The following is a 12,220-nucleotide window of genomic DNA, read 5'->3' on the forward strand; positions in this document are numbered from 1 at the left end:
GGGTACCCTGCACAGCCCTGCCAGGGGCATTCTGCACAATTTCTATAGCTGGAACAGCCTCTGGCATTGCAGCCATCAAAATACTCTTAAGCAAGCAGCAATCAAAAGATCAACCTATTTTAAAAAGTGTTCTTCTACAAACTTTCAGACTAATTTTAAAGATAACAAAAGTAAATGCTGTTCAAAGTCTAATGAATTGTCCCTCCAAGTCCAAAATACTTTATACAAGATAATTAGACTCTGCTCCTCAATGGTTCCAGCTAGGAATTCCTCCTCTGCAATGGGATTGGAAATGATTTTTACTCACTTTAGAGCTCTTTAATAAGCAGAAGTGGTCAGAAACTGTTCAATTAAATGCTTTTCTTCCCCACTACCAAGAATGCCAGTTCCACATACCAGGGCTTCTCAGAATAACTTCAGCTTCAAAACCCCTGCACAGGTCTCTGGGTCAGGGTGGAAATAACAGCTTTTAAAAGTTGGGGGGCCAGGGGGAAATTATAAAATCAAAGCAAGGGATTCAACTCTCTCCAGAAGTGGCAGAAAGTTCAGAGCCGAGCACCCGACTGCTGTGAGCAACCTGCAGTTCCACAGGGTGTCATTGCCACACACAATAAAAACTAATGTTGCAGTTTCTATCAAATGGGAAGGAGGGAGGCAGACACTTTGTATTCCACCCAGGTTATTCACCATTTCTGAAACCGGCCCACATTTCCAATGCCTAGGAAACCAATCTCTCATTAGTTTTATTCCATTCTGGTTATTAGAATTGGAACCTAATGGTAACTGCATTAAGAATTACTGGGGGGAAAAATGTGCTGTTATCTCCTCAGCAATTCATTTGATCTTACACTGAGAAAAAAAAGCATACTAGACTTCATCAGTCAGTTGTGGCCCAGAACAGAGCTCTGCCCTGATCTCATTGGCTTCAGTAGGCCTTGGGTCTTGCTATTAGTGAGGCATAAACAAATCAATTATTCTGCAAAAATATCATTGTGAGGGAAAAAAACGCTTGGTTGCCCATGACTTCTTTTTTAAATACAGGCAAAAACACCATTAATACAGAATGATGGAACCTCAATAGGACAGCACTCAACAAATAAGCAATCATTTCACCACACATTAACCATAAGGCCCTAAAAAAACGATTGCAGATTTAAGTGGCACAAACTAGTGCATATCCACACTAAAAAAATATTCAAAGATCCATTTCGCAAATAAAAAACAAGCAAACAAACAAAACCATCATTTTATCATTTGAAAAAGAGCTGTCCCAGACAGCAGGGCACCAAGCACTCAAATAGTCCATGGGGCACCAGGGACCACATTTGGGGACCAGCAGCCTTTCCCACAGAATAACCCACTTTGTTGTGCAGTGGGTAACAATAACAATACACAATACAGTTGAGGCAGATCTTACCAAGCATTACACTGAGGTGACAACCAGATCAACTCACTGCAACCCATATTTTGTGACTGACAGAGTCAGACAAGACAATGCTTGGACAGATATTTTAATGCTTGAAGAGGTGTTTTGGTTTTGGGTTTGTTGGTTGGGGTTTTTTTTGGGGGGGGGAGGTTTGTTTGGTTTTTTTTAAAATTTGCACCTCAAGAAGTTTAGCCTTTAAATTTCCATTCATTCTTACAGCTGCAGGAGTATTTAAGACCAGCCCTGCAGAGCAGCCATATAGCAAACCAGGTATATTGCCAATCATAAACAAGCATATATAATATCTACGTACAAAAACAAGTGAACAGAAAGCTTCCAACCACTGGCACTTCCAATTGGCCAATGAAAAGGAGCAGAAATGCTGCCTCCTCCTGCAGGTGACTGGGGCAGCCCCAGCACTCACCTTGGAAGACAGCAGCGTTCTGGATGATGAGGAATTTCAGGTCCATGCTGGCAGACTGCAGCAGCCGCTCCATGGTCACACGGGCAGTCGCCTGGAGCTTCTCCTCCATCTTCCTCGAGCAGCACGTGGAGGAGCCCTTTGGGATACATACCTGCAGATCAGTCCCTGGAGAGGCACAGGAAAAGCAGACAATCCACATTAGGAGGTGGAATTAGGAGAGGAAACCAACTCAGAGCATCACTATAGCCACAGTCACCATTTGGGCCAACTGATGACGTTTCTGGAATTTGTCCTGAGCGAGCAGCTTGGCCAAAGGAAAGGACAGATAAGGCAGAGCCTGGACTGCTGAGCAGTGGCCCCCCAGAGCTGTGCTTGCGTACCAGCACAGTGTGTGCTTCAGCTCCCACACAGGGACATGCTGGTGCTGAGCAGAGTGATCCCGAGCCTCGCCCTGCTGTCCCCTGTCTGCCCACGGCAGTGAGGAGACACAGGCAGGCAGGAAAGATGGAGTGGGAGGTGGAAAACACAGACAGAATTTGAGACTGTGGATTTACGGTGAATAGAGCAATGTATGCAGTACATCAGGGAGAGTATGCTTGTAATTTGCATAAAGACTTGAAAGTAATTTGGAACATAACAGTGCTATTTGCCTGCAATTTCTACCCTTTTGTATCCCCAGAAAAAACAGTAATTGCAGGAGGACACAACTATAATGATTTACTTGGCTTTTTAGAGCTGACTTTTAAGTTGTACAGGCAATGTCCCCATCCCATCCTTCCTCCATTGTAAGAGGAAAAGCACAAGGCCAATCACTTCACTGGAGGATGTCCTGCTGCAGAGGGATAGATGCTGAGGGATGCCCTGAGCACTGCACAAGGCAAGATCCTCTTCACCAGCACCTTGACTCATTCACCAGGACAGGACAAAAGCCAGGAGACAAAGGCCAGAGGGATACCACTTGCTCTGGCATCCCCAGCACTTCTCAGTGATGCTAAACTTCTTTTTTTGACATTCCCAAAGCATCTATTAATGGAGAAAGTAGACAACTTTAAGAAAAGTGTTGTTAGCTAAAAATAAATAAAATCTGGGGAAGAAAATAGAAATCTTTCTAGGCTCAGACAAGAGAAGATAAAACAGAAGAGCTGGAAGTAGCAGCAAAAAAAGTCTCATCTTCCATCAAATTTTAAGAGCAAACTGAGGCCCCAAACGCAGAGCAACAAGCTCGTATCAAAGCAAATAGCTCTCCTCATGCAAAACACATCTAACCTGATGCTGCTTTTAGGTACTCAAACAGCAAACAACAGCTCCATTAAAAATGGCTGTCCAGGGTCAAAGAACATCCAGCACCCACATTTCATTGTCTGCCACCCAAACTGCATCATGACCAAAGCAAAAGCAGTTCCCTTCTAGGCGCAGCTCCGCCTAGAACTGGGATTAGGAAGCAGTCCCCAGGCCAGTGACCAAGAGCCCTGACAGTGTGAGTGAAGGTTCCTCACACCTCCCAGTCCTCACTCTGCTTTCCTGCTGGTTACAGAGGGTTTTTTCCTCAATAAAAGCTACTTTGGTAATTTACATCTTTGCTCTGGGAGGATTATGCATCCTTTCAGGTTCCTGTCTTCTCTCCTTCACAAGAGTCTTTTACCACATCCACTCTCTCCCTAATTACTAGAAAGTGTCAAAAGTCACTTTTGCAAGCCTAGTCTAGAAGAACAGGATTAATATTAATGTCAGTTCAATCGTGTGCTTCCTGAAGAAAAGTCATGCACAGTGCCAAGGGAAAACCAGCTGTCAGGGCTCAGGAGCAGCGACAGCAGAAATCCTCCTCCCTCCAGCCCTATCCCTTCCCCTGGCACAGCATGGGAAAAGGAACATGAAACACTTCATCCACAGCATGCATTGCATGTGGGGAAAGGAGATTTAACCAGCGCAAGCCCTGCTGTTGCTGCAAAAAAACCTCATGCAAAGGGGTAGAGAGGGGTCCACACCCACATCCTGGCTCCATCACTCCCTGCTGCCTCAGTTTCCCCTTCTGCAAAGCAGGATTGCCCAACACAAGTCCCTTCCTCAAGCCCTTTGACACAGAGCCAGCACCACCAATGTGTAAAGCTGGAGCCTCAGCAGTTCACGAACTCGCTCACTCCAGAGGAGCACAGCGACAGGTATTTAATGCATTGAAAAAATAAAAGGGACCATAAAACTGCATAACAGCAAGATACTGCGTTAATGAGAGAAGCAGTTATATAACTGCAACTTAAAGAGGTTTTTTTAAAGTCAAACCCAACTCAATTTACACCACAAAAAGGCTTAGCATGGTCTCTTTAACACTACAATATGCCCATAAATTACTTTTTAATACAAAGCTTATTTCCTCCTACATTTATTATATTAGGACACATTTCAAATTATAAAATAAAAATCCTTCCATGATTAATGGAAATACCAATATAGAAAATCTGAGACATGGCAATTAAGAGGTCTCTGTAAGTTACAGCCAAGGATAGGAAGCAGCAAGGTCATCTACTCACATCCCATCCTTCTTTTTAGCAATTAAGCCAACTTCTCCCCTTAAATGGATCTTTATTTTTGTGCAGTAAAAAGACAGACACATGCTGTATCAGAGCAATCACAGAGGAGGAGAAAAAAGCCTGGGGATTAACTCAGCTTAAAATGTTTTACAGAGACAGCCAACTAACACAATAAGAAATGTTGTGATAAACACAACAGGACACCACAGGCAGGGCAGGCTCTTGGAAGGCACCAGGGACAAGGAAGGTCCTTCTTGGCACAGTGTTGCTACAGAGGGATGGGGAATGGGGGCCTGACTCCCATCTGCCAGCTTTTTTCTGTGCATGGCTTTCCCAGATGGCGAGCTGGCTCAAACACTCCCATCCCTAAGTCCCGCAGGAGGAGTAAGGACGAGAGGTTTCAATGCCAGAAGTCACCACAAACCCACCCTGCTGACCCCAGCCCCAGCTGACACAGATGAAACAGAGGCAAAGTTTTTGACCTGCAACTATATTTGGGGGATTTTTCATGCCATTGCTTGAAGAAGCCTCTTCTGCACTCAAGCTGCAGCACACCCAGGAGCCCCAAGGGCCGGGGGCTGTGCAGACCACGCGCGCCCGGGAAGTGTGAAGGATGCAGGGACACGAACGCCGGGGAACACTCAGCAAGCCCACGGACCAGACACGAGCAATACACGAACTGGGGTGCCACACGTTTCTGACTCCAAAAAAATGCACGGGAAAAGGTCCTGTGAGTCATCAAATCGTACCTCTGCCTCCCAATCCACCCCCTCTCAGCATTTTATCTAACACAAACACCTCCAGCCATATCCCGGCTTCTGAGATAGCAAAGCCCATTCCGCTGCCTAATGGCCCTTTACTGTTAAGACTGTTTTTATCTCCCAACCTACACAACACCTTTTTCTTAAAGTTTCAAGCCATTACACCTTGTAATGCCAGTCTCGGCCCTTGCAAACAACCTTCTCCTTTTGCTATAAATCACTACAAACTCATTTATGGAAAGAAGGTGTCCCTCAAATTACTGCAACCGTTTTATTAAATTGCATTTGGATGCTCACATACCAATCTGGGCAAGATCAGTGAGATGATGAGATGCCAAGCAAAGTAGGCTGACCCTCTTGACACCCAGCTCCCATGGATGAGAAGGTACCGGCTGCAGCCCTTTCCACGGGTGCAGGGACGCCAGGCACCATCAGAGCTGTGCCATTTATGCCATCTTGGGGACCAGCAGTGTAAATGCTCCAGCAATTTCACATACGCTCCCAGCTGACAGAAATAAACTCTAAAGCTGCACTAATTTCAGTCGCACCCTGCATCTTCCTCCCCCTGACAGGGAATTTTTACTGACGGCCGGGTAGCAGTGAATTTAAACCACTACGTTTTACTTTGATGTACAATTATTCCTGCAGATAGGCGGTTAGTACGCAGAAGTGAAAATAATTTCAGTGGATTAAATGTCAAAAATAAAAACCTTCATGATCATCTGTGGAGAGCTGTGGACTCCTTCACAAGGCTGAAGGATTTTCCTTTGATTTTAAGCATCCCAGGATAGCTCCAACCCTGTCATCAGATACAGGCAGACAAGTGGTGCACACTGGGGCACACAAGCCTTCCCACCCAGATCCAATGGCAATTTAAATCAAATTAACATTCCCCCCAAATTTACCCCAGGCACTACCAAAATAAGAACCTGCCTCTGCTTAACACCACATTCCTGCACCCTCCTCCCTCTGTGAGGGGGCTCTGCTACCCCATGCAGTGGCACCTTCGCCTTCTGCAGTCTGGAAGTGTCAGAGGAGTTCCTCCCACCCTCTTAACTCACCAGTTTGGTAATATTACCCACAAGAAATATGCTGGTTTGGATCAATTTTCCTCCTCCAATTGTTTTACAACCAGCATCATGCTTTAAACAGATAAAAGCAGTGACTCAACATTTAAATATAGTGGATTTTCCCCCAGCTTTTTCAATACTTTTTATTAAGAACCTCTTAAATTATGTGATATGGGGCTTGTACATCTGCTGGTGCCTATTAATGCTCAGCATTTAGGGGGAGGAAAAGGAAATGCAACTGTTTAGAACCCAGAACCCAGATTTAATGCTGATCTTTATAAATCTAATTAAAGAGATATAAATTATAAACAAACCTCATTCAATAGGTGATTTAAGTTGCAACAGCATGGCTACTACCTGGGATATTTATTACTGCTTAATTATCCTTTATTTTCTACTCCATCTTGTGTTTCACAAGGCCATCTGACTCTGGATTCCTCCCCTGGTCTTACAATGTTGGCCAGATAATTCTCATGCAAATTTAACACCCTATAAAAACACATCTTTTAAAAGAAGACATTACAGTGAAAAAATAGCTTTTACAGAGTAAAAGTTTCCTCCTAACAAGCCTACAAATGTATCAACACTGTCATCAATGGAGTTAACTTTGGGCACCCTCTCCCCACATAGATTTGTTACACTCACATGCACACATCCCACAGCCATTCCAAAGACTGGGAAGAACACTGTTCAGGATGTTGTTAAAGTTAACCCCTGGGGAAAAAAAAATAAAATTAATGATCTCACTATAAAACCACTGCCTGGGGAGGTTACTAAATTTTAGGGTTCTGCTCCTGCTCTCTTAACTATCAAGAGAGCAACTTGCAGGACTGAAATAATTAAGAACAGAAAACTCAATTATCTAGTAAACTAAGCTTTTAAACTACCGTGCTAAGCTAAATGGAAAGGCTGCACAGGGAGGAGCATCATTAGTCCCACTCAGGAAAAACAGAATAAAAGAGCAGGAGTACAAAGGGAACCAGCTCATGAGCAAAGGCGCATCGAGACCGGCAGGAAGAGTTGGGATTTTTTAATTTTTAAACCGCACATTGACACACAGCAGCAGCCAAAAAAAAAAAAAAAAAGGAGAGAGAAGCAACCTTGACATGCTCAGCCAGCCACTTGAAAAGCATTACACCTCAACTCCAAAAGGTTAATCTCCTATTTTCTTAGGGTGAATCCATATTTGCTTCCATCAAAGAAAATGAACAAAAAGCTGGAAATAACACTTTGCTCTGGGAGAAGGAAAACAGACTCGCCAGCAGATATTTCTGTCAAGATAAATATTCCTCAGTTTTCCATTCTTCCAGAGCAGAGACATCCATCCCCTCTCCCCATCCTGCCAAGGCACCACCTCACCCCTTCCCCTCTACCCACAGGCACCAGCCCAATTACTTGGAGCGTCACCACCAATACAGAGAAATCCAAATGGCAAAGAGGAGAGAAAAAAGACCAGGAGAAATGGAAATTCAAGCGGCTTTTTATTGATAGGCAAAATAATGCAGAGAAAAAACAAATGGAAGAAGGAAACCAAGACAGGCAACAGAGGATAAAATGAATTTAATTATTACTGAGCATGAAGCTACCCCAGCACAGAACCACAGGCTGGCTCAGAACCTGCCATTCAGTCCCATCCTCATCAAAGTCCAGGAAAAGCACTCTCCCACCACCCTGCTTTCACTCCTCTCCAGCACATGGTCTCTGACCCAGCTCCAGTTGAGGTGTTGCCATGAATTACATCCTCCCAACCCTCGGAAAAGTCAGCCACAGCTGACAGTAGTTAGGCTATGCTGTTCCACACCTCTAAGCAGGCCAAAGCATGCTCCAGAGTGACAAAAATCTGGTCTCCAGACTGCAGGACCAGAGGAGACCAAACTTCTCACTGCCTGGTGCACGCCTGCAGCTAGAATTACTCCCAGAACATCAATACCGCCCACAAAACAGCATGACACCTCCCTCACATTTAACAGGATTGCCTTTTTTTTGGTTCATTTTTTAATTAGAAGTGTGGTCTCTGTCTACTTCAGAGCTCTCCCACGGAGGATGCTGTGCTAATGTCCCTCCACCCCACGCACCACTGATGCAGCAAAACTGAGCTGTGGGACATTTCTCCTGGGTGTGTTGCAACTCAGCAGCGTTTCCACTACTTACTCCTTCAGCAAGGACTGTTCATAATGCAAAATGGAACTTCCAGAAACAACTGTTTTCTATTTGTGTCCAAAAAAAAAAAAAAATCCACATTTTAAGTAAGTTGTTTAGCTCCAGCTTCTCTGGGGTGGTGTGACCCATAGGGAAAGGTTCTCAGAATTGATTCCATGGTGATTTGTGACTGAGAACTCCAAAACTTTTTTTAATTGACAGATGCATGAAAGGAAGAAAAGCAATAAACAGATGCCTAGAAAATAGTCCTTGAGTGATGTTCCCCTATTACAGTGATTTATGCAGCTGCTACTATGAGAAGCAAGTGCTCTGAAGTGTAATTACCACACAGAGTCATGCAAGATGGGCCAGATCCAAGGTATAAGCAAGCAGTCATTGCTTTAATTATGATCAAGTTTATGTACTTAGGCAAATGTAAAATCCACTTTCGATTCGATATGTGGGAACTTTATCATCGTAACAAGCTGGAAGCATTCACTTGAAACACCAGCCCCTGTTACGAGGTATTGATCCAGCTGCCCACAGGCTCTGCAGAGAGACAGAGGGCTCCTTACTCCTCCTATCAGGGATGCAGCTGGGGCTCACAGGGGAGTGAGAACGTAATGGAGGAACCCCAGCAACATGAACCCCGCTGGGAAGGGAAGATACAAGGACAAAAACACTCATTGCAATCAGAGCCAGGCCAGGCTAGAGGACATTACTGCTTTCTGGGGAAGGACCGATCACATTGCACCGTGGCAGCCCCAGCAGCCCCCAGTACAATGGGAATCATTCTCCAGGAACCTGCCTATCCCTCCATCACCTCCCTGGAGTGTGTAAAACATACTCAGCAAGGAATCAAAGCAAGATTCTCACTGACTTTCAAAGAAACATCTTTCCTTCCTTCTGACAAACAGAATTTGTCAATTCAGTGGTGATAAGAGCAGCTCTTCTCCTTTCCTGCAGCTCTTCATGCAAACATTTCACTGGTAAGTATTTACAGTGCCACTTCTTTACTGACCAGGAGACCAAGGCCCTGTGGGACAGAGAGAGAAGAGATGCTGTTCCTGCAGCTAGTGTGAAAGGACCATTAAGTGTCAAAATTTATATGAGAAGAGAAAGTAAGGACAGGTAGGGATAGGAAAGCTACACTCTCACCAGAACTCACATCTGAACTCCCCTCATATCTCCCACAGCTCTTGATAAGCTGAGGCATTACTGCAGTCCTACAGACCAAAAGACTTGGGATTTGCACCAGCGGCCACAACACCTTGCAGTCCCAGCACTGGGCACCCCATTTCCTTTATTCCTCCCCTGTGCTGCAGCAGATCACTTCTGAAGAACTCTTGTGTTTCTGGCCTGTGCGACACTGAATGCAAGAAACATAACTCCACACATCGTTATTAAAAGCAGCCACCGCTGGCGATGATCTCATTACACCTCCCCTGCCTGTCACGTTCGCCTGCTATCTCTTCCTTTCATACTTTGATCATAAGCTTTTCAGGGCAGGCATTCTCCACTGCATGTTGAACCCAACACAACAGCACCGAGCTCTCCCAGGCAGCTCCGTAGCGCAGCCATCAAAACTGATCAGGTTGTGTACACACACTCCCAGCACACAGCCACCCACCTGGAGCAGCCGACATTCCCTAGCTCCCAAAAAGCTGCAAAAGAACCTTTAAAAGGCAAGCAATTCAAGCGTTTCACTCACATTTTAAAATAGTAATGAGGCATATAAACAGAAAGCAGCCTTGCAGGGCGTAGGTGGTGAGTTTTGGTGCGGTACTACCCCGGCAGCAACCTGTAATGGGAACTGCAGAGAAGAATAACACCTCACCCAGACCTATCACAGATTCCCACTGCACCCTCGCACTCCGCACGGTACCCGTACAGCTCGAGGAATGCCGCGGTGTCTCCTTCCAGCCCCATCCTCTGGAGCTGCGGCAGCCCCCGGGCTCAGGCTGGGATGAGGGTTTGGATACTCTCGGAGCAGCCCTACAGAGCGGGATTGCCTCGGACCCTGGCACACCTCGCGCCGTGGAAAGCGGCTCCGGCGGACCCGGGACCTGCAGAGACGTGACGGGTGCGCGGAGCCTTCGCTCGCCGGCGAGGACACCGCGAGCTCCCGGGGACCTCGCACCGGACCCCCGACAGCGGCATGCGAGGACGGGGTCGGCTGGTTCCCTCCGGGAACGCCGCGGCTCTGCCCGACAGCTCGAGCTCGACTCGGCCACCCGGGGTGAAAAAAAAACCCCGAACAAAACGAGCGCAATAAAGACCCGTTTTTCAGCGGGATCCCATGACCGCAACGTAGTCACGGGCTCCGTGTTATCCCCACATCTGAGGCGCCGAGCCCGGCGCCCACCGGGCACAGAGCGGCCGGCAGCCCCTGCCGCCGGGGAAGAGCAGCTCCCCTCGGGAGAGCGGGCAGCCCGCATAGCGAACCTCGTCCGCGGCCCCAGCTCGAGGCGCTGCAGCCGCTTCGCCCCGCAGCCGAACGGCCCCGGGAGACCCCCGGGGAGAGGATGACGGCCGGCCGGACACCACGGGGAGGGCGGTCTCACCTGGCACGGGGCTCTCGGGAACCCACTTGACTCCGGGGTGCAGCCCCAGGAAGGCGGCGCGGACCAGGTGGCAAGAAGCTTCCCCCGCCGGCTGCGCGGTACCGAGCAGCGCGGCCGCCAGCAGCGGCAGCAGCAGCAGCACTCCGCCGCTCCCCGACATCCTCCCGGGCCACCGGGGCGCTCCTCTAGGCGCTGCCAGCGGGCATGCCCGCCGTGCCGGGACGCGCCGGGACCGGGAGCAGCGGAGCCGAGCACGGCCTCGCGCAGCGCTCCCGGGGCGCCGGTCCCGGCCCGGCCCTGATTGGTGCCCGCCCCCCGCCCGCGGGAAACTCGGCCCGCGCGCGGCCCCGCCCCGGCGCTCATTGGCCCCTGCGGGGCTGCCCCGCCCCTCCCGCGCCACGCCCCGCGCCACGCCCCGCGCCGCACCTGTGCCCGCCCGACACCGGAACCGACATCGACACCGACACCGACACCAATCCCGGCACCGGCACAGCCTCCGGCTCCCACCGCTCTGAGCGCTGCCCCCGGTGTCCCCTCGGTCGCTGCCTGTGCGGTGCAGACCCGGCTTAGCCCCACGCGTGCACCTGGCGTGGGACGTGGGATCCACGGTCCCTCGTTTGCACGTGTTGCATGAGTTCACAGTGCTGCGAGTGAATAGAGCATCTCTTAAGCCCTCCCCGGCTAGGGCTGCAAGGAGAGCAAAGTTCCACACACTGCACTAGACCCTTTCCATCCCTTCCCGTAAGGCTAAGGGACATTGTGGGACTCACCTGGAAATTATGCCATGAGGGGAGAGTGGTGCTGAGTGCAGGGCCGTAAGCATCACTGAGCCCCCCCTGGGGCAGCACTGTAGTCTGGAAGGCCCAGTCTCCAGAATGCCCAGGAGTGTCACAGGTCTGGGGCGCTGTTGGGTGTGCACAGGACAAATCACCAGAGGAGCAACCCTGGAAACAGGCAGCTTTACATGAGCAGGTTGTATTTCTCCAGCAAGACCATTTTGCTACCAGTTTACAGATTTACAGGAGTTTTTGGGAATGCCTCGCTCACTGAGCTGAAGGTCCCCCAGGCTCTCACAGGCCTGCTCAGATCCTGTGTCCCCCAGCTGAAAGGACATGGCAGCTCCATCTCACCAGCAAAAGACCCTAAATACCAACATTGCACCATCAGCTGGAAGGGGCCCACGTTGCTCATCACTCAGCAAGCAGCTGCACAAAGTGGGAAGCAAGAAGGTGGGGTGAGGAAAGGCTCTATTTAAAACAGCAAGGGTCGTGTATGAAAAACTGCCAAATTAGTGTTTGCCCAGGCAGTCTC

At 48.5% G+C, this 12,220-nt stretch overlaps 1 protein-coding gene across 1 annotated transcript in view; it reads right to left on the reverse strand.

Moving 5' to 3' along the window:
* The window catches only part of GPC3 (glypican 3), a 141,824-nt gene extending 130,755 nt beyond the window's left edge, over positions 1–11,069 (reverse strand). The window contains exons 1-2 of the mRNA XM_066182078.1: positions 10,910–11,069; positions 1,851–2,015 (exon numbers count right to left, since the gene is read on the reverse strand). Coding sequence (XP_066038175.1) covers positions 1,851–2,015; positions 10,910–11,069 — 325 coding nt within the window. The remainder of the gene's footprint in view (positions 1–1,850; positions 2,016–10,909) is intronic.
* Positions 11,070–12,220: the final 1,151 nt, after the last annotated feature.

Source organism: Chamaea fasciata, unplaced genomic scaffold, assembly GCF_029207755.1.
Source record: "Chamaea fasciata isolate MVZ Bird 193981 ecotype frontalis unplaced genomic scaffold, bChaFas1.0.hap1 SCAF_4, whole genome shotgun sequence".
NCBI classification, from domain to species: Eukaryota; Metazoa; Chordata; class Aves; order Passeriformes; family Sylviidae; genus Chamaea; species Chamaea fasciata.